General features: G+C 44.4%; 1 protein-coding gene across 2 annotated transcripts in view; it reads right to left on the bottom strand.

The window, feature by feature from the left end:
* Positions 1-8,561: 8,561 nt before the first annotated feature.
* PDE1C (phosphodiesterase 1C) overlaps positions 8,562-26,932 on the bottom strand; it is a 1,560,705-nt gene continuing 1,542,334 nt past the window's right edge. Inside the window, exons 16-17 of one of the 2 annotated variants that reach the window (XM_069730301.1) lie at positions 16,693-16,758; positions 8,562-9,209 (exon numbers count right to left, since the gene is read on the bottom strand). In XM_069730301.1, coding sequence (XP_069586402.1) covers positions 9,037-9,209; positions 16,693-16,758 — 239 coding nt within the window. In that variant the 3' untranslated portion in view covers positions 8,562-9,036. The remainder of the gene's footprint in view (positions 9,210-16,692; positions 16,759-26,932) is intronic. The other variant, XM_069730300.1, reaches the window with a different exon arrangement.

Below are 26,932 nucleotides of genomic sequence, written 5' to 3'. Positions count from 1 at the left end.
CCTAACTTGCAATGGAGGTTAGATCATTTTGATTACAACTTTGTAAATCTGTTCAGCTTCTCTTGCTATGTAACCTGCTGTCTGTGGATAAGATGCCATATATCATATATCAATAAATAATAATAATATATCACGGCCCTATGTCTCATAATAAGGTATATACGTCACTGCATCAACTGAACATATAGTCCGGTTCACTATGTATTGATTTAGGCCTTCGCCGGATTTTTTTGGAGAGTCTGAAAACTATACATTTTTGGAAAGGTTATAGTATAAGCAATACGAAAAACAATGTTTCCATTTGCCCCGAGTCCCACGTGACCGCCATATTGGATTTTACAAAATGGCTGACGTAAAACCAATTTTCGTTAATATCTCAGCTTATAAATAACATAAAAATAAAATTTGACAGCTAAACATACATTTTAGGGCTAAGAAATGCAATATTACTAGTTGCAGATGTGTTTTAGATATTTACTACAGCAGTTTTTTATAATTAATTAGTATTGACATAATAATACATAATGACAGGAATCACATGTTTTTTTTTTCTTTTATTACAGGAGTTGAACATGACAGACAAACCACAAGCTACTGAAGTCACTTGTGAAGGTGAGGCACCTATCAACTGGAAGCTATGTGTTAGGACTGGCGGAACGCACCAAGACAGGTGACGAAGATGCGTTCGCAGTCCGGGGTCCACCGTGCAGGTGAGAACCTGCTGCTAGCAATTTGCAGACTCTATAGCGGTACACAAAAGTAAACACGCGTGGGTTAAACCTCACCCAGCGTGAGGAAAGCGATCCTGTTAATTCACAGGACCGCAATACCGCACTAGAGAGCGAGCAAGTGGCCAGCGGACTTAACCCCAGAAGGGATTGAAGCCCGATTAGGCCCTTGCTGGCACAACACCGCAACTGGGTGTGTAGAGAACCTTCAGAAATATAAGCGCACAAGTGCGCGAGCGATGCCGCACTAACGGACGCCACTAACCACCCAGACTTGGGTATGGAAAGCGCAAGGCAGGCGCACGGCGCCGTACTGGCAGGCACAGCTACAGGACGCTGTGATGTGTGTTTAGTGTAGTAGGCTAAGTCGGGCGCTAGATAGCAACCGTACACCTTCCGCGAACAGACATTCAATAGGGAAGGGGTAACCAAGAACGACTTGCACTCACACATACACACATATCAATTGTAAGACAATACTAGCGCATGGCCGTGCGGTCATGCGCAGTTTATATAGCTGCAGCACAGGAAATGGCTACAGAACTTTTGCCCTTCTAGGACCTGCCAAGAGGACCAATGGAATGTGCCGCAGAGCCTGAGCACATGACCCTCGATCTCCAACGGGAGATCTTGCCCTGGGCATGCTCAGTGTGTGCAGATAAGGACTTAGTCCCAGAGAAGTCCGCTCGCTGCTGACCAGAATAGGCTTCAAAGGCAGAAGCTGGAGAAGCAGCAATAACTCTTCTCACAGAGTCAGACTGAGCGAGACGCTGGGATCGACGTCCCTGCTGAGCAGACTCCACTGCGGCTGGAGGGGAATGGGAGACCGCAGCGGAGACGGATCGAGATTCCCCCTGTGCAGCAGAGGAAACTCGACTCCTAACATTACCCCCCCTCCTAGGGCCCCCCCCTCCTTGGGCCTCGCTACGCTCGAAGGCAGCAATGAGCTGTGGGGCCCGAATGTTTTCAGCAGGCTCCCAAGACCTGTCCTCTGGACCATAACCCTTCCAATCCACCAAATAAAACTTTTTGCCGCGTACCACCTTGCACCCCAAAATAGCGTTCACCTCGTAATCGTCCGTAGACGAACCCGATGTCCCGGCAGATGACTCGGAAAACCGGGACATGTATACGGGTTTCAAGAGGGACACATGAAAGGTGTCGGTGATACCCAAGCGTGGAGGAAGAGCCAGGCGGTAGACCACGGGATTAACCTGCTCGAGGACCTTGAATGGGCCCAAGTAGCGAGGAGCAAACTTAGTGGACTCAACTCGCAGCCTGATGTTACGGGCGGAGAGCCACACCAAGTCGCCAGGAGCAAAGGCCGGGGCAGGGCGCCGATGTGCATCGGCGGAGGACCGCATTCTCTCCTTCGAGGCCCGAATGGCATCCTGAGTGCGGTCCCAAATGTCCCGTGCCTCCACTGCCCAGTCTGCCACCCTGGAGTCAGCAGAGGACACGGGCATAGGCACAGGAACCCGCGGATGCTGGCCGTAATTAAGGAGGAAAGGAGTCTGACCGGTGGAATCGGCTACAGCGTTATTAAGGGCGAACTCTGCCCATGGTAATAAAGATGCCCAGTCATCCTGCCTGGCAGAAACAAAATGTCGCAGATATGTGACCAGAGTCTGATTGGCCCTCTCTACCAACCCATTCGTCTCGGGATGATATGCGGAAGAGAGATTTAACTCAATGCTGAGAAGACGACAAAGCTCTCTCCAGAACCGAGACGCAAACTGGGGACCCCGGTCACTGACAATTTTGTCTGGCATGCCGTGTAGGCGGAAGATGTGTCTTATGAACAACGCTGCCAAGGCCCGTGCAGAAGGTAACCGTGGGAGCGGCACCAAGTGCACCATTTTCGAGAAATGATCGGTAATTACCCAAATGACGGTACAGCCGCGAGACTTGGGCAAACCCACTACAAAGTCCATCCCGACCATCTCCCAGGGCCTGTCTGCCACCGGCAAGGGATAGAGTAACCCAGACGGCCGTTGTCGAGGAGACTTATTTTTGGCGCATGAGACACACGCCAGAACGTAATCCCTGACATCTCGCAGCATATGCGGCCACCAGTACGTCCTCGCCAGCAGCTCAGATGTCCTTTTAGTCCCAAAGTGTCCACCCACCCTGGAGGAATGAGCCCAAGAGAGAACCTCCGGTCGCAAATTTATGGGCACAAAAGTCTTGCCTGGAGGCACAGACTCAAGCGACACCGGAGCCACGGTTCTCAAGCTCTCAGAAGGAACAATAAGCCGAGGCTCTCCTTCCTCCTCCTCAGATGACACAACAGAGCGAGAAAGAGCATCAGCTCGAATGTTCTTCTCCCCAGCGACATAATGGAGGGTGAAGTGGAATCGGGAGAAAAATAAGGACCATCTGGCCTGGCGAGAATTTAGCCTCTGGGCTGTTTGCAAATATAGCAAATTTTTATGGTCTGTAAATACTTGAAAGGGAAAACGAGCCCCCTCCAAGAGATGTCTCCACTCAGAGAAAGCCAATTTCATCGCTAGCAACTCCCTGTCCCCGATGGAATAATTCCTCTCCGCTGGTGTGAAGGTCTTGGAGAAGAAAAAGCACGGATGCTTCCGACCTTGAGCATCCTTCTGGAAGAGGACTGCTCCAGCACCAACGGAAGAGGCATCCACCTCCATTATAAACGGCTTATCGACATCGGGACGATGTAGGATGGGAGCGCTAGCAAAATGAGACTTAGTAGAAGAAAAGGCCCTGGAGACCTCTTCAGACCACACTTTGGGATTTGCTCCCTTCTTGGTGAGGGCTACCAAGGGAGCTACCAAAGTTGAGAAATGGGGGATGAACTGGCGGTAATAATTAATGAACCCCATAAAGCGCTGCACCGCTTTAAGTGAATGGGGTTCTTGCCAGTCCATCACAGCCTGTAGTTTGGCAGGATCCATAGCCAATCCTTGGGCAGAGATGATATAGCCCAAGAAAGGTAAAGACTCCTGCTCAAACACACACTTCTCCAACTTTGCGTAAAGAGAGTTTGCCCGTAAGAGGTCGAAGACTCTGCCAACATCTCTCCGGTGGGAGTCAATATCTGGAGAGAAGATGAGAATATCATCCAGATAGACTACGACCGAGGTGGAAAGCATATCCCGGAAGATGTCGTTGACAAAGTCTTGGAAAACGGCTGGGGCATTACAGAGCCCGAAGGGCATCACCAGATACTCATAATGCCCATCTCTGGTGTTAAACGCCGTCTTCCATTCGTCCCCCTCACGAATGCGAATCAGGTTATAAGCTCCCCGCAGGTCTAATTTGGTAAATACCTTAGCTCCCCGTAGCCTATCAAAAAGCTCAGAAATCAGGGGCAGCGGGTACTTATTTTTAACGGTGATGGCGTTAAGACCCCTGTAGTCTATGCAAGGACGCAACTCTCCATTCTTCTTCTGTACGAAGAAGAACCCTGCCCCAGCTGGTGACACTGACTTCCTAATAAATCCTCTTGCCAAATTCTCCTGGATGTATTGGGACATAGCCTCCGTTTCCGGGAGAGAGAGGGGATAGACACGTCCCCGAGGAGGTTCTGCTCCAGGCAAGAGATCTATAGGACAGTCATAGGGACGGTGAGGCGGAAGGGTCTCCGCGGCTTTTTTGGAAAAGACGTCTGCATAAGACCAATAGTGTTTGGGGAGAGTAGAGAGATCTGCGGGTATCTCAGTGGTGGAAACCTGAACGCACTCTTTCACACATCTGCCCTTACAGGATTCACTCCAACCCAATATCCTCCCAGAGGTCCACTCAATATGTGGGGAGTGGAAACGAAGCCAGGGCATTCCCAGCAGAATCTCATCCATTCCCTCGGGAAGGACAAGAAGGGAAATAGTCTCCTGGTGGGATGGGGACATGGCTAACGTGAAAGGGACAGTCTGATGTGTGATCTGTAATGGAAGTGTCGACCCATTCACCACTCTCACGGTTACTGGTTTGGCTAGCATAGCCAGAGGTATTGCGTGGCGCTGAGCAAAAGCAGAAGACATAAAATTTCCCTCTGCTCCTGAATCCACACAAAGCTCTACTGTAAGAGTGGATGTGCCTAACAGGATTGTCCCTTTAAAGGACAATTTTGAGGAAAATGCCGCGGTGTCCAGTGAACCTCCTCCAATGGACACTAGACGCGATCGTTTTCCCGACCGCCGTGGACATTTATTAGCGAAATGTCCCGGTTGCTGGCAATTTTTACATAGCACAGGTACTCGAGCGGTCTGAGACCTAGATCCCGCTCGAGAAACCTCCATGGCCTCATGGGAGTCGGACGCCATAACAGGAGATTCTAGAGGTTTGGCAAAGATGGGAGCCAGCCGAAACCTCTGCCTACACTGGGTCCGCTCCAACCTCCGCTCGTTAAAACGGAGATCGATGCGGGTAGCTATAGTAATAAGCTCCTCCAGTGTGGCGGGAATCTCCCTGGTGGCCAAGGCGTCCTTCACATGATCTGCCAGTCCTTTCCAGAACACCGGAATAAGGACTTTATCCGGCCATTCCAGCTCAGAAGCTAGAGTCCGGAATAGGATGGCAAACTGGCTGACCATGGACGAAGCCTGAGTAATTGCCAACAATTGGAGCGCGGTATCGTGGGTGACACGAGGTCCCAGAAAGACCTGCCTCAGAGCGTCCAGGAAGATAGGAGCACTCTGCACCACACGATCACCACGTTCCCAAAGCGGCGTTGCCCACTCCAACGCCCTGCCCGACAAGAGAGATATAATGAATCCCACTTTCGCCCGTTCCGTAGGAAAACGTGCAGCCAGCAGCTCGAGATGTATGGAGCACTGGCTCACGAATCCCCGACATGGCTTACTGTCACCAGCAAACTTGTCTGGAAGCGGGAGACGGGATAAGGTCGGAGCAGGGGTGGCAGCGGACAAACTGGCTGCAGCTGCACTTGCAGCCTGAACAGCGACAGCAGTAACGTCCACAGCTGAGGTTGTGCGCTCGAGAGCCGCCAACCTACCCTCCAGCTGCTGGATGTACTGCTGTAGACGCTGACCGTCTGCCATTTACTAGCCAGACCCTGGCGCTAGTATTATGTTAGGACTGGCGGAACGCACCAAGACAGGTGACGAAGATGCGTTCGCAGTCCGGGGTCCACCGTGCAGGTGAGAACCTGCTGCTAGCAATTTGCAGACTCTATAGCGGTACACAAAAGTAAACACGCGTGGGTTAAACCTCACCCAGCGTGAGGAAAGCGATCCTGTTAATTCACAGGACCGCAATACCGCACTAGAGAGCGAGCAAGTGGCCAGCGGACTTAACCCCAGAAGGGATTGAAGCCCGATTAGGCCCTTGCTGGCACAACACCGCAACTGGGTGTGTAGAGAACCTTCAGAAATATAAGCGCACAAGTGCGCGAGCGATGCCGCACTAACGGACGCCACTAACCACCCAGACTTGGGTATGGAAAGCGCAAGGCAGGCGCACGGCGCCGTACTGGCAGGCACAGCTACAGGACGCTGTGATGTGTGTTTAGTGTAGTAGGCTAAGTCGGGCGCTAGATAGCAACCGTACACCTTCCGCGAACAGACATTCAATAGGGAAGGGGTAACCAAGAACGACTTGCACTCACACATACACACATATCAATTGTAAGACAATACTAGCGCATGGCCGTGCGGTCATGCGCAGTTTATATAGCTGCAGCACAGGAAATGGCTACAGAACTTTTGCCCTTCTAGGACCTGCCAAGAGGACCAATGGAATGTGCCGCAGAGCCTGAGCACATGACCCTCGATCTCCAACGGGAGATCTTGCCCTGGGCATGCTCAGTGTGTGCAGATAAGGACTTAGTCCCAGAGAAGTCCGCTCGCTGCTGACCAGAATAGGCTTCAAAGGCAGAAGCTGGAGAAGCAGCAATAACTCTTCTCACAGAGTCAGACTGAGCGAGACGCTGGGATCGACGTCCCTGCTGAGCAGACTCCACTGCGGCTGGAGGGGAATGGGAGACCGCAGCGGAGACGGATCGAGATTCCCCCTGTGCAGCAGAGGAAACTCGACTCCTAACACTATGTATGCTCTGTCAGTCTTCCAATGGCAATGAGAAGTTGGTGCAAAATCCTCGGATACAGTCTTACCAGCGCGTTTTGGACATAGTAGCAGAGAGGGCAAGTTTACAAGATGGCAACTATGTTGATATCCATCGACGGATTAGCAACAGGAAAGACACAATCGCTACACATCAGGCAGTCTACCATCGAAGTTGTTACACAAATGCAATTAACAACGACCAAATACAACGAGCCCGGGACCGTTATGCACATGCATTAGCTACTGGTAGCCACATTACCAAGAAACGAGGATTAAAAAGAGGACGTGCTGAAATGGACGAATCAGGTTCATTAACATCTGACTCTTCATCACCATTCACGAGGTCACATACATGGCCACTGGATAAGGAAAAATGTTTCTTTTGTCAGAACGATGAGAATGAGAAGCTTTATAATGTGAGGACAGTCAACGCAGGGAAATCGTTGAAACAAGCTATTGAAACATCAGATAATTTAACACTGAAAACAAGACTGAACACATGCATTGCACCAGGGGATGCACATTCTATTGACGTCCGGTACCACAAAAGCTGTTGGACAAAGCATGTTTTTCATGGACAACGAGAACGTAGTACCAACAGAACAGACCACAAAGAACCCTTATTACAACGTGCAAGTCTGCTAGAGTTGATAAACCTAGTGGATATTCAAACACAGAACCAATCATATCTATCTATACAAGATATCGAAACCACTTATTTGAATATGCTTGGTATAGAAGGCGTGGAAAATCACAAACCTACATTCACTAGAAAGTGGCTCAAAGAAATTATAATGAATGCCTTGCCACATCTGAAATCCTGTCTTTCAAAAAACAGAAGGGAATCAGCAGTTCTTTATTCACCCGAAGCCTGTGAGGAAATCATGGTTAATTCTGCAATGGAATGTCGTAGTGATGATGCAGACAACATGCAGACAATCTACAAAGCAGCACAGTTAATTAGGAAAAGCATTGCTAATTTTACAACGGAAGTCAATGATAAAAACACCATAACGGTCACTAGTGACATAAACGACGTTCCAGCAGAATTATATTCCGCTATCCATTGGATCATAACAGGGCCGATTGACAGCCTTGAAACTCAAAGAAGGACCAAAATTGTTGACCGAGCAGCACTCACTATGAGTCAGAACATCATGTATGAATTCAAATCAAAAGCTTTCGACTGAAAAAGAAGTGAGCAAAACTATGTTGTCAACTCTTGCTACCTTCGTATGTTTTGCTTACTCTCCAAAAGGCATTTTTATTAAGAATATTCCCGAACTGCGATGGCATCTATTTTGCAAGCATATGGCAGAAAGTGACAGGTTACCTCCTACACTCGGAGCTCTAAAACAACATGTCCTCAGAGTCCATATCCAAGCCAGAGTGTGGGGACAAGCTAACATTGCTTTGCAGGATTCTCAGCTGGATCCCGAGAAGAATGGCTATCACAAAGGGTTGGATGGACAGTTGAAACCAACCATGACAGATGTTCTTCCAGCTCCAAAAGCAATAATCGAGATGATTAGTTGTCAATGCAAACATGACTGTTCTTCTTCAAGGTGTTCGTGCCGAAAAAATAACTTATCCTGTACCGATCTTTGTCAGTGTGACAGCGAGTGTATGAATGACGAGGACACTCAGACCAAATATGAAACTGATGATGACAGTGATGGTGGCGATATGTAAAGACACTCTGGTTGTTCAAAAGTTAAAAACATTAACTCTCTGCTTTTCGAGTTCGAAAATTTGTTCAAATATAAACCGATACAATTTGTAGTCGTATATAGAGTATTTATTTGGATACCACTGCATTTCTTAGTACTCAAAATGTATGTTTAGCTGTCAAAATTTAAGTTTTACGTTACTTACAAGCTGAGATATTAACAAAAATCGATGTAAATCAGCCATTTTGTAAAATCCAAGATGGCGGCCACTTAGGACTCGGGGCAAATGGAAACATTGTTTTTCTTATTGCTTATACCATAGCCTTTCCAAAAATGTACATATTTGAAACTCTCCAGAAAATTCCGGCGAAATTACATAGTGAACCGGGCTAATAAGGGATTCCAACATTTTACACTGCCATTAATGAATATATGCTGAGCGTTCTTTAGAAATGCTGCATATTAGACTGCTATAGTTGGAGTGTTATGTTGCAAATTCCAGCATTTTATTTTTTGTTCTGAAATTCTATTGCTGAGGAAAGCAAGTCCATAATATTAACTAAACCAATATGGATTTGAACTATCGTTTATAATTTTTTGTTCCAATTATGAGAAATATGTTGGATTTTCTTCATTCTTCCTCTTTGGTCGACTGGTCTGAATTTTGCCACATTTTCATCTGCTTTCTTGTGGAAGCTTGGCAGGCGAGTTGTGGTACAATAAGTGGGTCTCTTAAAGTACCTGAGCTGTGGTTTCAGCACTGGAAAACAAACAAATGTCAGTGAACTTGGGCGCATAATACAGCAGTCCCTCAAAACCCCATTGGGAGATCATTTTTAAGTCTCACTTGACACCAAATTCTATTTGTAATCCAGAAATAGACCATTACACCTTACTGATGAAATGTTCTGCATGTCCATTGATCATAAAAAGCATGAAACGTCAGCCTGGCACTGGTCACATGGATACACATCAATGTATTACATTGACTGTTCTCTAGGAAGTTGATAATATTGCAAATTGATACTCATAATTACGTCATATTCAGACTTTAGGACATGCCCTTTAATTTAAGGTCTTACATGTTATATATCCAACAAATTAACTGTTGTATTACAATTTAAATGTGATATCTTACAAATACAAAGTTTCAAAGTTTCAACAAAGTCACACTCAACTAACTCAGCTGGATTTTAGCAACCAGTGCATTATAGATACTGTTTAAATGGCATCTGTCAGAAAGTTTTTGTTATATTATCTGAAAAAAAGCATTATATAGAAATTGAGACCATGGTTCCAGGGATATATCACTTATTGGGCTTTGTGTTGCTTGAATAATATCTGTTTTATCAGCAGAAGTTTATCACTAAAGGACTAGTTGTCTCGTGCCACCTAGTCAACCTGCTCTTTATAACCCAGCCCCATCACTGATCAGCAGCTTTCTGTCAATATACAGTGTATATAGAAATCTGCCAATCAGTTGTGTGAGCAGGAATATACAGGCTTCAGCATTCAGGGATTTTATCACAACTGCTGCACCCAGTAAACTAGGTGACACATTGATGGAATCAGGGTCACTGAGCCTACATCATGCTGCTCTCAGGGTAGCAAAAACCTGGTGACAGATTCCCTTTAAATGATCAATATTGATTTTTAGGATTGCAATCCAATATTTGGCACTAAAGTTTAAGTCATCTTCCTCTCTGAAGAGAATATTTGCACAATAATTGGATGACAAGTGTATAAATACAGTATTATCAATCTCATAAGTCTTGCTTTTAGCTGCATCTTGTATAATACTTAAAGGGGTTGTCCACTACTTTTACATTGATGACTTATCCTTAGGATAACTGTAGAAAATAGATAGCGTCCACAGCACTGTTGTGCCTATGTATCACCACTTCCTCAGATACAAAGTGCTGCTGAATGCCGCTGCTGTGCCATATTTGCCATTTATAGACGCTGGGTGCATTTAAAAAGACGAGTATGCTAATCCAAGAAAAAGAAAAAACAGTAGTGCACTCACCAGTCTCTTGTGCGATAGTCCTTTATTCAGAACATGTGCAGGCACATTTGGGGAGAATGTGGACAAAAGACGACGGCCGTTTCACGCTGCCACGACCCGTAGAAGCGCGGCAGCGCGAAACGGCTGTCGTCTTTTGTCCAAGTTCTCCCCAAGTGTGCCTGCCCATGTTCTGAATAAAGGACTATCGCACAAGAGACCGGTGAGTGCACTACTGTTTTTTCATTTTCTTGGATTATCCTTAGGATAGCTCATCAATATGTATAGGGATTTGCAGGCGGCTGGTTTGGGCCCTGCATTCCTGCTGGTACCTACCTAATAAAGCCGGGTACATGTTATGTGTTTATTATAGCTGACAATGTCTTGATGTGAACTGATGTACATGTGTTTATGACTGTATATGTTAGGGACAAGAATAGGGACAGTCAGTGGCAGTGGCAGGTCAGCATTGGTAAAGGTTATGGCAGTGTAGTTACGGGTTAGCGTGTTAGGCGTCGGGATTCTCCTGCTGCACAAGAGGAATGCAAAGTCATGTCTTCTCCTGCGGTCTCCCATTCGGTCTCGGCTTAGCAGAGACGTCGGTCTTAGCATCTTGCTCAGACTCAAGCTGTGCGCTTGGTTGCTGCTGCCTCTTCAGGTTCAGCTATAGCAACCAGAATTAGACTGTGGTGAGCAGATGTTCCTGGGACTAAGTCCAGGATTTGCCCTTCTGAGCATGCCAGTGAGACGACCAATCATTGGTGGTTGGCAGTCAGGTGCTCAGGTCCTCAAGCGAGTCCGGATTGGTCCACTCACAAGCAGGGGCTGGCTGGCAAATTTTAGCCTGGGGGGCAAGCACACAGCAGTGGCCCATTAGTAGCGGTCCATCCTTAAAGGGGTTCTCAGATTTTATGCTACATGTCTACAGTCACTATGTGTGAATCCTCATATCGTGCGCACTGTGCGCTGTGAAGATTCTCTGGTGCCGACATCAGGAACAGGTGGTCTTGTGACCGCAAGTATGTGATCTATATGTTCCAAGCCACATTCCGACTAGAGTACTTCTGGCTTTGTTCAATACAGTTGCATTAGGCCATGCAAGTCTAGTCGGCATGTGACCACATGTATGCAAATCACAAACTTGCAGTCACAAACCCGCCGAATAACCACAGCACTGCAAGCAATGTGAGGATTCACAAGTCTGCAGTCACATAGAATGACACACACACATGCACAGCCCCACTGTATAATGACACACATATGCACAGCCCCACTGTTTAACCCCTTTCTGACCTCGGACGGGATAGTACATCCGAGGTCAGAAGCCACGCTTTGATCCGGGCTCCGGCGGTGAGCCCGCATCAAAGCCGGGACATGTCAGCTGTTTTGAACAGCTGACATGTGCCCGTAATAGGCGTGGGCAGAATCGTGATCTGCCCGCACCTATTAACTAGTTAAATGCCGCTGTCAAACGCAGACAGCGGCATTTAACTACCGCTTCCGGAAATGATCGCATCGCCGACCCCCGTCACATGATCAGAGGTTGGCGATGCTTGTACATTGTAACCATAGAGGCCCTTGAGACCTCTATGGTTACTGATCCCCAGCAGCTGTGAGCGCCACCCTGTGGTCGGCGCTCACAGCACACCTGCAATTCTGCTACATAGCAGCGAACAGCAGATCGCTGCTATGTAGCAGAGGTGATCGTGCTGTGCCTGCTTCTAGCCTCCCAGGCTATTGAAGCATTGCAAAAGTTTAAAAAAAGTAAAAAAAAAATGTGAAAAAAATAAAAAAAATATAAAAGTTTAAATCACCCCCCTTTCGCCCCAGTCAAAATAAATCAATAAAAAAAAATCAAACTTACACATATTTGGTATTGCCGCGTTCAGAATCACCCGATCTATCAATAAAAAAAAGCATTAACCTGATCGCTAAACAGCGTAGCGAGAAAAAAATTTGAAATGCCAGAAATACGTTTTTTTGGTCGCCGCGACATTGCATGAAAATGCAATAACGGGCGATCAAAAGAATGTATCTGCACCAAAATGGTATCATTAAAAATGCCAGCTCGAAACGCAAAAAATAAGCCCTCAACAGACCCCAGATCATGAAAAATGGAGACACTACTTAGCAAAGTTTGGAATTTTTTTTCACCACTTAAATAAAAAATAACCTAGTCATGTTTGTTGTCTTTGAACTCGTACTGACCTGGAGAATCATAATGGCAGGTTAGTTAAAGGCCATGTGCACACGTTCAGGTTTTTTCGCGCTAAAAACGCTATAAAAACTCATTAAAAACGCATACAATATGCATTCTATCATTTAGAATGCATTCTGCATGTTTTGTGCACATGGATGCGTTTTTTTCCGCGCGTGTTCATTATTTTTGCGGATTTTCTGCATTTTTCCTGCAATTCTATGCATTTGGGAAAAAACGCACAAAAAACGCACCAAAAACGCATAAAAAACGCGTCAAAATCACGGTAAAATCGCGGTAAAAACGCACGCGGATTTCTGGCAGAAATGTCCGGATTTTGTCAGGAAAATTTCTGCAAGAAATCCTGACGTGTGCACATACCCTTAGCATTTAGTGAACCTAGAAAAAAAGCCAAACAAAAAACAAGTGCGGGACTGCACTTTTTTTGCAATTTCACTGCACTTGGAATTTTTTTTCCCGTTTTCTAGTACACGACATGGTAAAACCAATGATGTTGTTCAAAAGTACAACTCGTCCCACAAAAAATAATCCCTCACATGGCCAAATTGACGGAAAAATAAAAAAGTTATGGCTCTGGGAAGGAGGGGAGCGAAAAACGAACACGGAAAAAACAGAAAATCCCAAGGTCATGAAGGGGTTAATGACACACCACAGTCCTTGTATCTGCGCTAGCAGTAACACACTTTGCCCAGTACTCCCTTCCCTCCTCTCCCCTTGTCAGGCCATGTAATCTTCAGCTCATATGTGGATCACTGCAGTGCTCACCATTCCTGCTGTCCGCTGTACCTCCATAACGGCACCATACAAAACCTCTATAACTCCACCATAGAATACCTCCGTAACACCACCATACAGTGCCTTCATAACACCACCATACAGTACCTTCAAAACACCAAACAGTCCCTCCATAACAGTACTATGCACTACCTCCATAACAGCACCATACAGTCCATAACACCACCATATAATACCTCAATTACAGCACCATACATTACCTCCATAACACAACCATAGAGTACCTCCTTAACACCTTGTCCACCACACAGTTTCTCAACAGAACAGGACACTGCTGCCTCACTAACCAACGAACAATGCTTTACTAATACCATCATAATGTGCCTCAGCAAAACCTACAGTGTCTGAACAGTACCACACACACATATTCATATGTGCACGCAAGCTCATAAAGAGTGTGAGTGAGTGAGTGAGTGAGTGAGAGTGAGAGTGAGTGTGTGTGTGTATACACACACGGAGAGATAGGGAGACAGATGGTCTTATCAGTGGTGTTCTGCTGCCCGGGTCACAGTTCTCAGTCCAGTGCAGGATTCTGCTCTGCAGCCGCTCGCTCGCTCTGTCCAAGGCCGGACTGAGACAAAAAAGCAGCCTTGCCACCCAAATCCCACCAGCATACATACTATAACATGTCCCACCCCGATCAGTGGATTTTTATTTACCGTATATAAAATATTCATTATGTAAACTAGAGGGCAGATCAGTGAGGGAGCAGTGACCTATCAGCAGTCTGCATTATGAATATCAAATCAGAGCACCACAAGAAGACACCCCACAGGCCGCCCCGGAGTATGAGCATGTCATTAACACAAAACTGAAAATAAACATCAGACAACAACCACAAGACAGATTTCATCACCAGGTATCATTGTAATCAGTATAACAGCGCCGAGCTGACACTGTACTTTACTGTGCATAATCCTGCTGACAGGGGCACTTTAATTATGCCGTTTATGTCACAAGGGATACGCCGGGGCTGACAACTATACACCACGCTGGTTCCGGAGGAGCCGACCACTATTCACCACGCGGTATACGCCAGGCCAATCGCTATTTGCTACGCTGGATACGCCGGGGCCGATGACTATCCGCCATTCAGGGTACTCTGGGACTGATATATATATATATATATATATATATATATATATATATACACATTACAAATTTGATATTTGAAAGTGAAATCATGGGCTGTTCACATGCTCACACACATGCACGCTCAAAGACGGAAAAACACACGCACATATGCACACTCACACACTAGAGAAAACACACATACACACATGAGAAAACAACATATACACCCAGGAAAACACACACACACACAGGAAAGCACACGCGCCGAAACACGCGTACGGGCAGTGGCAACGCAGGTCTAAGGTAATTATGTTGGATTATATGGTTTCCCTTTCTGACCCTCACAATTTTGGCCACTGGATGTTATTTATCAGTATACTTATACACCTTGTCTGACCAATATAAATGTGGCTATATATGTTAGTTATGTTTGTGGTAGGGTGCTGGCACTATTGATTACATGAATTTGCCTTTGACCTGTGGTTCCATTCTGTAGAATTTTCCATCTTGGTATCCCGCATGTTGTTATGATTTATGAGATTTTGTATTTATGTCTTTAATAAATTGATTGTTTTATGGTTTGGATCCCTTAGTGCATTTTTTTCTTATGGGTTCACTTTATTGCAAAGTTGTATAGTGTGACCTCAGTGGCGTAACTATGCTGTGCCCCATCCTGGTATATATTTGCCCCCCAAACTGCTTTTATGTAATGTATAAAAGAAAATAAACCATTATACTCATCAGGGGCTTACATAGAAGTCATGGGGATCCATATAAGAAGTATAATGCACACCCCCATAGTCCTACTTATAATCTACTGTACAGTTCATAGTCATCCATATAGTATAATACACTCCCCATAGTCCTCCATATAGTATAATACACTCCCCATAGTCCTCCATATAGTATTATTCACTCCTCAGTCCTCAATATAGTATAATACACTCCTCATAGTCCTCCATATATTAAAATACACTCATCATAGTGCTCCATATAGTATAATACACTCCTCATAGTGCTCCATATAGTATAATACACTGCTCAGTCCTCCATATAGTATAATGCACTCCTCAGTCCTCCATATAGTATAATACATTCCTCAGTCCTTCATATAGTATAATACACCGCTCATAGTGCTCCATATAGTATAATGCACCCCTCATAGTCCATACAGTATAATACACTCCTCAGTCCTCCATATAGTATAATACACTCCTCATAGTCCTCCATATATTAAAATACACTGCTCAGTCCTCCATATAGTGTAATACACTCCTCATAGTGCTCCATATACTATAATGCACTGTCATAGTCATCCATGTCGTACAATTCACTTCCCATAGTATAATGCACCCCATAGTTCTTCATATAGTATAATGTATTCCCCATAGTCCTCGATACAGTATAATGCAGCCCACATATAGTATAATGCAGCCACTCTACAGAGTAAAATGCGGCCACTCCACAGAATATAATGCAGCCACCCCACAAAAGTATAATGCATCCCCACCATACAATATAATGTAACCCCATAGAAAATAATGCAGCCCCGCTCATAGTATAATGCAGCTCCTCCATACAGGGGCAGTGAGAAAGACACAGACAAGCAGTGACTAGGGGGCAGGGGAGAAGGACACAAGGGGGCTAGGGGAGACAGGCAAAAGGGTGACAGGGGCCAGGGAGCAAGGAAGACAGTAACAAGGGGACACATGGGGACTAGGAGGCCGGGGAGAAGTGCTCAAGGGGACTAATGGGCAAGGGAGACTGACACAAGGGGACACACAGGGACAAGTGGGCAAGGGAGACTGACTCAAGGGGACACATGGAGGCAAGGGACACAAGCACAAGGGGACAAGGGCGACAGGCACAAGGGGACTCATGGGGAGTAGGAGGAATTGGAGAAGGGCACAAGGGGACACACAGGGACTAGGGAGCAAGGGAGACAAGCACAAGAGGACACAAGGGGACTTCAAGGGCAGAGTAGATAGGGACGCACGGGGAGACGGGGCTTCAAGGGGACAGGAGAAGACGGGGAGACATAGAAGGGGGCACAGAGATTGCGAGGACGGGTAGATCCAAAGGATAGGTCATCAATGTAGATGCAGTGGAAAACCTCTTTAACACAATTTTGATTTCACATGAATAGAAACTTACCAGGCAATTTAAGCAGATATGGAGAATCAACAGTGCAGGAGGAATCATTAACTCTATTACTCATCCCTACAGAAAAAACAAACAAAAAGGCCAGTTATTAATACAGGCACCTACGGTGAGCTCTTCAAAGAAAACTATAGCTTTTTTTTAACACTAATTTTGTGGTTTTTATAGAAAGTGCATGATTTACGTACAAACAATAACATTTTATGGTGCAAAGGTCATAAAGCAATATTGGAGATATTAGCAAGTGTTTTGATGCAGCTTAAATAGAGCCAGTCAGAACTAAAGTGAACTTGCTGATAGGTTCCCTTTAGGAAATTTGTAGACTTACCTTATGCTATAAAGAGCTACTTACAACAAACACATCAGGCTATAGCTGTGCAATATACACTGCTGAAAAAAAAGGGAACACTAAAATACCTTATCCTAGATATCTCTGAATTAAATATTCCATTTGCAAATTTTTATTCATTGCATAATGGAATGTGTTCAGAACAGTAAAACATAGCAATTATCAATGTAAATCAAAATGAATATCCCATGGAGGTCTGGATTTGGAATGGTACTCAAAATCAAAGTGGAAAATCAAATTACAGGCTGATCCAACTTCAGTGGAAATGCCTCATGACAAGGAAAAGATGCTCAGTATTGCGTGTGGTCTCCATGTGCCTGTATGACCTCCCTATTGTACAATGCCTGGGCATGCTCCTGATGAGGCGGCGGATGGTCTCCTGAGGGATCTCCTCCCAGACCTGGACTAAAGCATCCACCAACTCCTGGACAGTCTGTGGTGCAACGTGACGTTGGTGGATGGAGCGAGACATGATGTCCCAGATGTGCTCAATCGGATTCAGGTCTGGGGAACGGGCGGGCCAGTCCATAGCTTCAGTGCCTTCAACTTGAAGAAACTGCTGGCACACTCCAGCCACATGAGGTCTGGCTTTGTCCTGCATTAGGAGGAACCCAGGGCCAACCGCACCAGCATATGATCTCACAAGGGGTCTGAGGATCTCATCTCAGTACCTAATGGCAGACAGGCTACCTCTGGCGAGCACATGGAGGGCTGTGCGGCCCTCCAAAGAAATGTCACCCCATACCATTACTGACCCACTGCCAAACCAATCATGCTGAAGGATGTCGCAGGCAGCAGATGGCTCTCCACGGCATCTCCAGACTCTGTCACGTGTGCTCAGTGTGAACCTGCTTTCATCTGTGAAGAGCCCACGGCGCCAGAGGCAAATTTGCCAATCCTGGTGTTCTGTGGCAAATGCAAAGCGTCATGCACAGTGTTGGGCTATGAGCACAACCCCCATCTGTGGACGTCAGGCATGCAGACAATCCTCATGGAGTCGGCTTCTGTTTGTGCAGACACATGCACATTTGTGGCCTGCTGGAGGTCATTTTGCAGGGCTCTGGCAGTGCTCCTCCTGTTCCTTCTTGCACAAAGAAGGAGGTAGCAGTCCTTCTGCTGGGTTGTTGCCCTCCTTCGGCCCCCTCCACTTTTCCTGGTGTACTGGCCTATCTCCTGGTAGCGCTTCCAGCTTCTGAACACTATGCTGACAGACACAGCAAATCTTCTTGCCACAGCTCACATTGATGTGTCATCCTGGTTGAGCTGCACTAACTGAGCCACTTGTGTGGGTTGTAGAGTCCGTCTCATGCTACCACGAGTGTGAAAGCACAACCAACATTCAAAAGTGATCAAAGCATCAGCCAGAAAGCATTGGTACTGAGATGTGGTCTGTGGTCCCCACCTCCAGAATTACTCCTTTATTGAGGGTGTCTTGATAATTGCCAATAATTTCCATCTGTTGTCTATTCCATTTGCACAACAGCATGTGAAATTGATTGTCAAACAGTGTTGCTTCCTAAGTGCACAGTTTGATTTCACAGAAGTTTGATTTACTTGGAGCTATATTCTGTTGTTTAAGTGTTCCCTTTATTTTTTGGAGCAGTGCATTTTTGCTATACAGAAAATCCACATTCCAAATTCTTTGTGTGAGTGCTAAAATATACATTGCCTTGCAAAAGTATTCGGTCTGCTGGAACTTTTCAACCTTTTCCCTTTTTATCATGCTTCAAATATAAAGATACCAAATGTAAATTTTTGGTGAAGAATCAACAACAAGTAGAACACAATTGTGAAGTTGAACGAAATTTATTGCTTATTTTAAATTTTTGTGAAAAGTCAAAAACTGAAAAGTGGGGAGTGCAATATTATTCGGTCCCTTTACTTTCAGTGCAGAAAACTCACTCCAGAAGTTCATTGTGGATCTCTGAATGATCCAATGTTGTCCTAAATGCCTAATGATGATAAATATAATCCACCTGTGTGTAATCAAGTCTCCGTATAAATGCACCTGCTCTGTGTTAGTCTCAGGGTTATGTTTGAAGCACAGAGAGCATCATGAAGACCAAGGAACACAACAGGCAGGTCCGTGATACTGTTGTGGAGAAGTTTAAAGCCAGATTTGGATACAAAATGATTTCCAAAACTTTAAACATCCCAAGGAGCACTGTGCAAGCGATCATATTGAAAATCACTGCAAATCTACCAACACCCAGCCGTCCCTCTAAACCTTCATCTCTAACAAGGAGAAGACTGATCCGAGATGCAGCCAAGAGGCCCATGATTACTCTGGATGAACTGCAGAGATCTACAGCTGAGGTGGGACAGTCTGTCCATAAGACAAAAATCAGTCGTACACTGCACAAATCTGGAAGAGTGGCAAGAAGAAAGCCATTTATCAAAGATATCCATAAAAAGTGTTGTTTAAAGTTTGCAACAAGCCACCTGGGAGACCCACCAAACATATGGAAGAAGGTGCTCTGGTCAGATGAAATCGAAATCGAACTTTTGGCAACAATGCCAAATGATATGTTTGGCATAAAGGCAACACAGCTCATCACCCTGAGCACACCATCGCCACTGTTAAACACCGTTGTGGCAGCATCATGATTTGGCCACCACCATGGTGGTTTGAAGAAATCCTGTTGGAGTCTACAAAAGACCTGAGACTGGGATGGAGATTTGTCTTGCAACAAGACAATGATCCCAAACATAAAGCAAAATCTACAATGGAATGGTTCACAAATAAACGTATCCAGGTGTTAGAATGGCCAAGTCAAAGTCCAGACCTCAATTCAATCGAGAATATATGGAAAGAGCTGAAAACTGCTGTTCACAAATTATCTCCATCAAACCTCACTGAGCTCGAGCTGTTTGCCAAGGAAGAATGGGCAAGAATTTCAGTCTCTCGATGTACAAAACTGATAGAGACATACCCCAAGCGACTTGCAACTGTAATCGCAGCAAAAGGTGGCGCAACAAAGTATTAAGTTAAAGGGGCCGAATAATATTGCACGCCCCACTTTTCAGTTTTTCAATTTCCACAAAAATTTAAAATAAGCAATAAATTTCATTCAACTTCACAATTGTGTTCCACTTGTTGTTGATTCTTCACCAAAAATGTATATTTGGTATCTTTATGTTTGAAGTATGATATGTGGGAAAGGTTGAAACGTTCCAGGGGGCCGAATACTTTCGCAAGGCACTGTAATACTTCAAGATTGCCAATCTATTATTCCATTTTTTCTGGACAACTAGGACAATCGAAAATTTTTATGGACATTTGCAACACACCTTAATATTTTCCATGTCCTAAAACAAATACCACACCAAGCTAAGACATACAAAATAATAGCAGATTGAGAATTACACCCAGAATGCAGGACAGCAGAAGTGATGCTGTGCAGTTTATATATGCAAAATAATGCAGATACTGATTATACCCAGGATACAGGACAGAAGAAGTGGCACTGTAAAGAGCATATATACAGAATAATACAGATAATGAAAACTACACCCAGTATACAGGACAGAAGAAGAAGTACTGTGCAGTGTATATACACAGACTAATGCAAATAATGAGAACAACACCCAGTATACGGGACAGGAGAAGTGGTACTGTGCAGTGTATATATACAGAATAATACATATACTGAGAATTATACCCAGTATACAGGACAGGAGCAGTGGTACTGGGCAGTGTATATATATATATATATATATATATATATATATATATATACAGTGGGGCAAAAAAGTATTTAGTCAGTCAGCAATAGTGCAAGTTCCACCACTTAAAAAGATGAGAGGCGTCTGTAATTTACATCATAGGTAGACCTCAACTATGGGAGACAAACTGAGATAAAAAAATCCAGAAAATCACTTTGTCTGTTTTTTTATCATTTTTTTTGCATATTATGGTGGAAAATAAGTATTTGGTCAGAAACAAAAAATCAAGATTTCTGGCTCTCACAGACCTGTAACTTCTTCTTTAAGAGTCTACTCTTTCCTCCACTCATTACCTGTAGTAATGGCACCTGTTTAAACTTGTTATCAGTATAAAAAGACACCTGTGCACACCCTCAAACAGTCTGACTCCAAACTCCACTATGGTGAAGACCAAAGAGCTGTCAAAGGACACCAGAAACAAAATTGTAGCCCTGCACCAGGCTGGGAAGACTGAATCTGCAATAGCCAACCAGCTTGGAGTGAAGAAATCAACAGTGGGAGCAATAATTAGAAAATGGAAGACATACAAGACCACTGATAATCTCCCTCGATCTGGGGCTCCACGCAAAATCCCACCCCGTGGGGTCAGAATGATCACAAGAACGGTGAGCAAAAATCCCAGAACCACGCGGGGGGACCTAGTGAATGAACTGCAGAGAGCTGGGACCAATGTAACAAGGCCTACCATAAGTAACACACTACGCCACCATGGACTCAGATCCTGCAGTGCCAGACGTGTTCCACTGCTTAAGCCAGTACATGTCCAGGCCCGTCTGAAGTTTGCTAGAGAGCATTTGGATGATCCAGAGGAGTTTTGGGAGAATGTCCTATGGTCTGATGAAACCAAACTGGAACTGTTTGGTAGAAACACAACTTGTCGTGTTTGGAGGAAAAAGAATACTGAGTTGCATCCATCAAACACAATACCTACTGTAAAGCATGGTGGTGGAAACATCATGCTTTGGGGCTGTTTCTCTGCAAAGGGGCCAGGACGACTGATTCGGGTACATGAAAGAATGAATGGGGCCATGTATCGTGAGATTTTGAGTGCAAACCTCCTTCCATCAGCAAGGGCATTGAAGATGAAACGTGGCTGGGTCTTTCAACATGACAATGATCCAAAGCACACCGCCAGGGCAACGAAGGAGTGGCTTCGTAAGAAGCATTTCAAGGTCCTGGAGTGGCCTAGCCAGTCTCCAGATCTCAACCCTATTGAAAACCTTTGGAGGGAGTTGAAAGTCCGTGTTGCCAAGCGAAAAGCCAAAAACATCACTGCTCTAGAGGAGATCTGCATGGAGGAATGGGCCAACATACCAACAACAGTGTGTGGCAACCTTGTGAAGACTTACAGAAAACGTTTGACCTCTGTCATTGCCAACAAAGGATATATTACAAAGTATTGAGATGAAATTTTGTTTCTGACCAAATACTTATTTTCCACCATAATATGCAAATAAAATGTTAAAAAAATAGACAATGTGATTTTCTGGATTTTTTTTTCTCAGTTTGTCTCCCATAGTTGAGGTCTACCTATGATGTAAATTACAGACGCCTCTCATCTTTTTAAGTGGTGGAACTTGCACTATTGCTAACTGACTAAATACTTTTTTGCCCCACTGTATACAGGTCCTTCTCAAAAAATTAGCATATAGTGTTAAATTTCATTATTTACCATAATGTAATGATTACAATTAAACTTTCATATATTATAGATTCATTATCCACCAACTGAAATTTGTCAGGTCTTTTATTGTTTTAATACTGATGATTTTGGCATACAACTCCTGATAACCCAAAAAACCTGTCTCAATAAATTAGCATATTTCACCCATCCAATCAAATAAAAGTGTTTTTTAATAACAAACAAAAAAACCATCAAATAATAATGTTCAGTTATGCACTCAATACTTGGTCGGGAATCCTTTGGCAGAAATGACTGCTTCAATGCGGCGTGGCATGGAGGCAATCAGCCTGTGACACTGCTGAAATGTTATGGAGGCTCAGGATGCTTCAATAGCGGCCTTAAGCTCATCCAGAGTGTTGGGTCTTGCGTCTCTCAACTTTCTCTTCACAATATCCCACAGATTCTCTATGGGGTTCAGGTCAGGAGAGTTGGCAGGCCAATTGAGCACAGTAATACCATGGTCAGTAAACCATTAACCAGTGGTTTTGGCACTGTGAGCAGGTGCCAGGTCGTGCTGAAAAATGAAATCTTCATCTCCATAAAGCATTTCAGCCGATGGAAGCATGAAGTGCTCCAAAATCTCCTGATAGCTAGCTGCATTGACCTTGCCCTTGATGAAACACAGTGGACCAACACCAGCAGCTGACATGGCACCCCACACCATCACTGACTGTGGGTACTTGACACTGGACTTCAGGCATTTTGGCATTTCCTTCTCCCCAGTCTTCCTCCAGACTCTGGCACCTTGATTTCCGAATGACATGCAAAATTTGCTTTCATCAGAAAAAAGTACTTGGGACCACTTAGCAACAGTCCAGTGCTGCTTCTCTGTAGCTCAAAAGTGGCTTTACCTGGGGAATGCGGCACCTGTAGCCCATTTCCTGCACACGCCTGTGCACGGTGGCTCTGGATGTTTCCACACCAGACTCAGTCCACTGCTTCCTCAGGTTCCCCAAGGTCTGGAATCGGTCCTTCTCCACAATCTTCCTCAGGGTCCGGTCTCCTCTTCTCGTTGTACAGCGTTTTCTGCCACATTGTTTCCTTCCAACAGACTTACCATTGAGGTGCCTTGATACAGCACTCTGGGAACAGCCTATTTGTTGAGAAATTTCTTTCTGGGTCTTACCCTCTTGCTTGAGGGTGTCAATGATGGCCTTCTTGACATCTGTCAGGTCGCTAGTCTTACCCATGATGGGGGTTTTGAGTAATGAACCAGGCAGGGAGTTTATAAAAGCCTCAGGTATATTTTGCATGTGTTTAGAGTTAATTAGTTGATTCAGAAGATTAGGGTAATAGGTCGTTTAGAGAACCTTTTCTTGATATGCTAATTTATTGAGACAGGTTTTTTGGGTTATCAGGAGTTGTATGCCAAAATCATCAGTATTAAAACAATAAAAGACCTGACAAATTTCAGTTGGTGGATAATGAATCTATAATATATGAAAGTTTAATTGTAATCATTACATTATGGTAAATATTGAAATTTAACACTATATGCTAATTTTTTGAGAAGGACCTGTATACATACAAAATAATGCAGAGACTGAAACTTACACCCAGTATGCAGGACAGGAGATGAGGTAACGTGCAGTGTATAAATACAAAATAATACAGTTATTGAGTATTACACCCAGTATACATGAAAGGGGAAGTTGTACTGCGCAGTGTATATATACAGATAGTACAGATGCTGAGTATTACACCCAGTATATAGGACAGGAGAAATGTTACTGTGCAGTGTATATTTACAGAATAATACAGTTACTCAGAATTACACCCAGTACACAGGAAATGAGAAGTTTCTTCAGCTCACCCTTAGTTGATTCCCAGTAAATTCACTGGGCTGAAGCATGAGATCACTTCTCTGCCAGACGCTGAGGCAAGGTGGGTGTGTTTGGAGAAAGATCCAGGTTCAGCAGATAAAATCAAAAAGTCTTTATTAGATCCATTAAAATAAGCATTTTCTGTTGTGACAAATGGATTGTGGCAACCAGTGTGGTAGAAAAGGGAAGGATACTGAAAAATTGAAGAACTGAAGGCATTTCGACCCCTCCGCGTGTTCTTAGACTCAGTTTTGTGACTGTTTTGCTTCATTTACTTCAATGGGACTAATATCTTTTTATGAAAAAGCTTGTATGAAATGTTTTTACTGGTCCATCACAGAACTCTAGTAGTGTCTAACATAAAGTAATTTAATGTACTAATGATATGACTAGTGTGTATAATAACAGTATTCTACAGCTGTGGCTAAAAGTTTTGAAACTGACACAAATTTAATGTTTCACAAAGTTGCGTGCAGGACCGGACTGGGACTAAAATTCAGCCCTGGCATTTGAATTTACACAGGCCCACTTGTCACATGGTGACTGTATAATATCTTTGTACACTTGTAGGTTACAAAAAGTGAGGGGAGTGTAACTCGACTATAAAACATACCGTAATTACAGCTGTATCCAGCATTACAGCTCAGTCCTATTTATTGCTTTTAGTTGCAGTACAAAGAAAAGCCGCTACTTTACCTACATAACTGGATCTCGTAGATAATGAAGGGATGAGACGACCAAAGGCTATGGAACCTCATTCTGATGCTCCATAAACTTTGCCTACAGCCACTTTTGGTTCCGCTGCGCAGCACGAGACCCGGTGACTCTGAAGAACAGTGACATCAGTAACGCCACCGCTCTTCAGATATTCCGAGTCTTGCGCTGAGCTCGGCGACTGTGAAGAGCGATATTGTTACTACCATCACCGCTCTTCAGAGTTGCTGGGTCTCGCCAGGTCTGGGCTAGTAGTGGGGGTGTCTGATAGACACCTCTCCATTACTTACACCAGGGATTGAGAGCAGCTGAAATTATGCAGCTGACATCAACCCTAAAAATCATTACACATACCAGAATTAAATGCTTTGGCGGCTGGGAAAAGCAGTAGAGTTAGCGCTATTCCCAGGCGCCTGGTGCTAACTACAACTGTCATCATCCTTGCCTGGTCGCCCTGCGAAGCATTTCTGTTGTATTTACATGCGCTGATCTCAGGTCACTAAACGAGTGTGGGCCACTAAACGAGTGTGATCGACAATACTGAAGTCGTTCACTTGTTTCCCGGCCTCTTTGCACCAACTGAGAAAGAATGAAGGGAACAGAACAATCACAATTAGATCAATCTGTCCCCATACAGTATCATGTTATCAGCAGCACAACTACAGTTTACACCGGTGATGTGCTGCTGAGAACAAGGATTTCTGTTCCCACATAAACAATCCAATCACTCGATGAATATGCAGCATTTTGCTAGTTTAGTATAATACACCCCATAGTCCTCCATATATTATAATGTGCACCTCAGTCCTCCATATATTATAATGTGCACCTCAGTCCTCCATATAGTATTATTCACTCCTCAGTCCTCCATATAGTATAATACACTCCTCAGTCCTCCATATAGTATAATACACTCCTCAGTCCTCCATATATTAAAATACACTGCTCAGTCCTCCATATAATATAATACACTCCTCATAGTGCTCCATATAGTATAATTCACTGCCATAGTCATCCATGTAGTACAATTCACTTCCCATAGTATAATACACCCCATAGTTCATCATATAGTATAATGTATTCCCCATAGTCCTCGATAAAGTATAATGCAGCCCACATATAGTATAATGCAGCCACCCCAGAGTATAATGCAGCCACCCCACAGAATATATTGTAGCCCCGAGTATAATGTAACCCCCCAGAGAATATAATGCAGCCCCTTCATATAGTATAATGCAGCCCCTGCATATATAATATATGGTAGCCCTCTCATAGAGCATAATGCAGCCCCCCCAAAGAATATAATGTAGCCCCTCCAGAGAATACAATGCAGCCCTCCTCATATAGTATAATGCAGCTCCCCATAGAATAAAATGTAGCCCCCTCATAGAGTATGATGCAATCACCCCTCATAGAATATGATTAATTTAATACATAGAATACATTTAATATAGAATATAATACAGCCTACCTCCCCATAGAATATAATGTAGCCCCATAAGAGTATGATGCAATCCTCCCTCATAGAATGCAATACAGCCCCCCATAGAATATAATACAACCCCCCATAGAATGTAATACAGCCCAACATAGAATTTAATACAGCCCCTCATAGAATGTAGTACAGCCCCCCATAGAATGTAATACAGCTCCCCATAGAATGTAATACAGCTCCCCATTGAATGTAATAAAGCCCCCCATAGAATGTAATACAGCCCCCCATAGAATGTAATACAACCCCCCATAGAATGTAATACACCCCCATAGAATGTAATACAGCCCCCCATGGAATGTAATACAGCCCCCCATAGAATGTAATGGCCCCCCATAGAGTGTAATACAGTCCCCCATAGAATGTAATACAGCCCCCCCATAGAATGTAATACAGCCTCCCTAGAATATAATACAACCCCCTATAGAATATAATACAGCCCCCAT

Source organism: Ranitomeya imitator, chromosome 6 (genome assembly GCF_032444005.1).
Source record: "Ranitomeya imitator isolate aRanImi1 chromosome 6, aRanImi1.pri, whole genome shotgun sequence".
Classification (NCBI taxonomy): Eukaryota; Metazoa; Chordata; class Amphibia; order Anura; family Dendrobatidae; genus Ranitomeya; species Ranitomeya imitator.
Note: the sequence above shows the minus strand (reverse complement) of the source record. Positions and strands in the feature narration are given on the sequence as shown.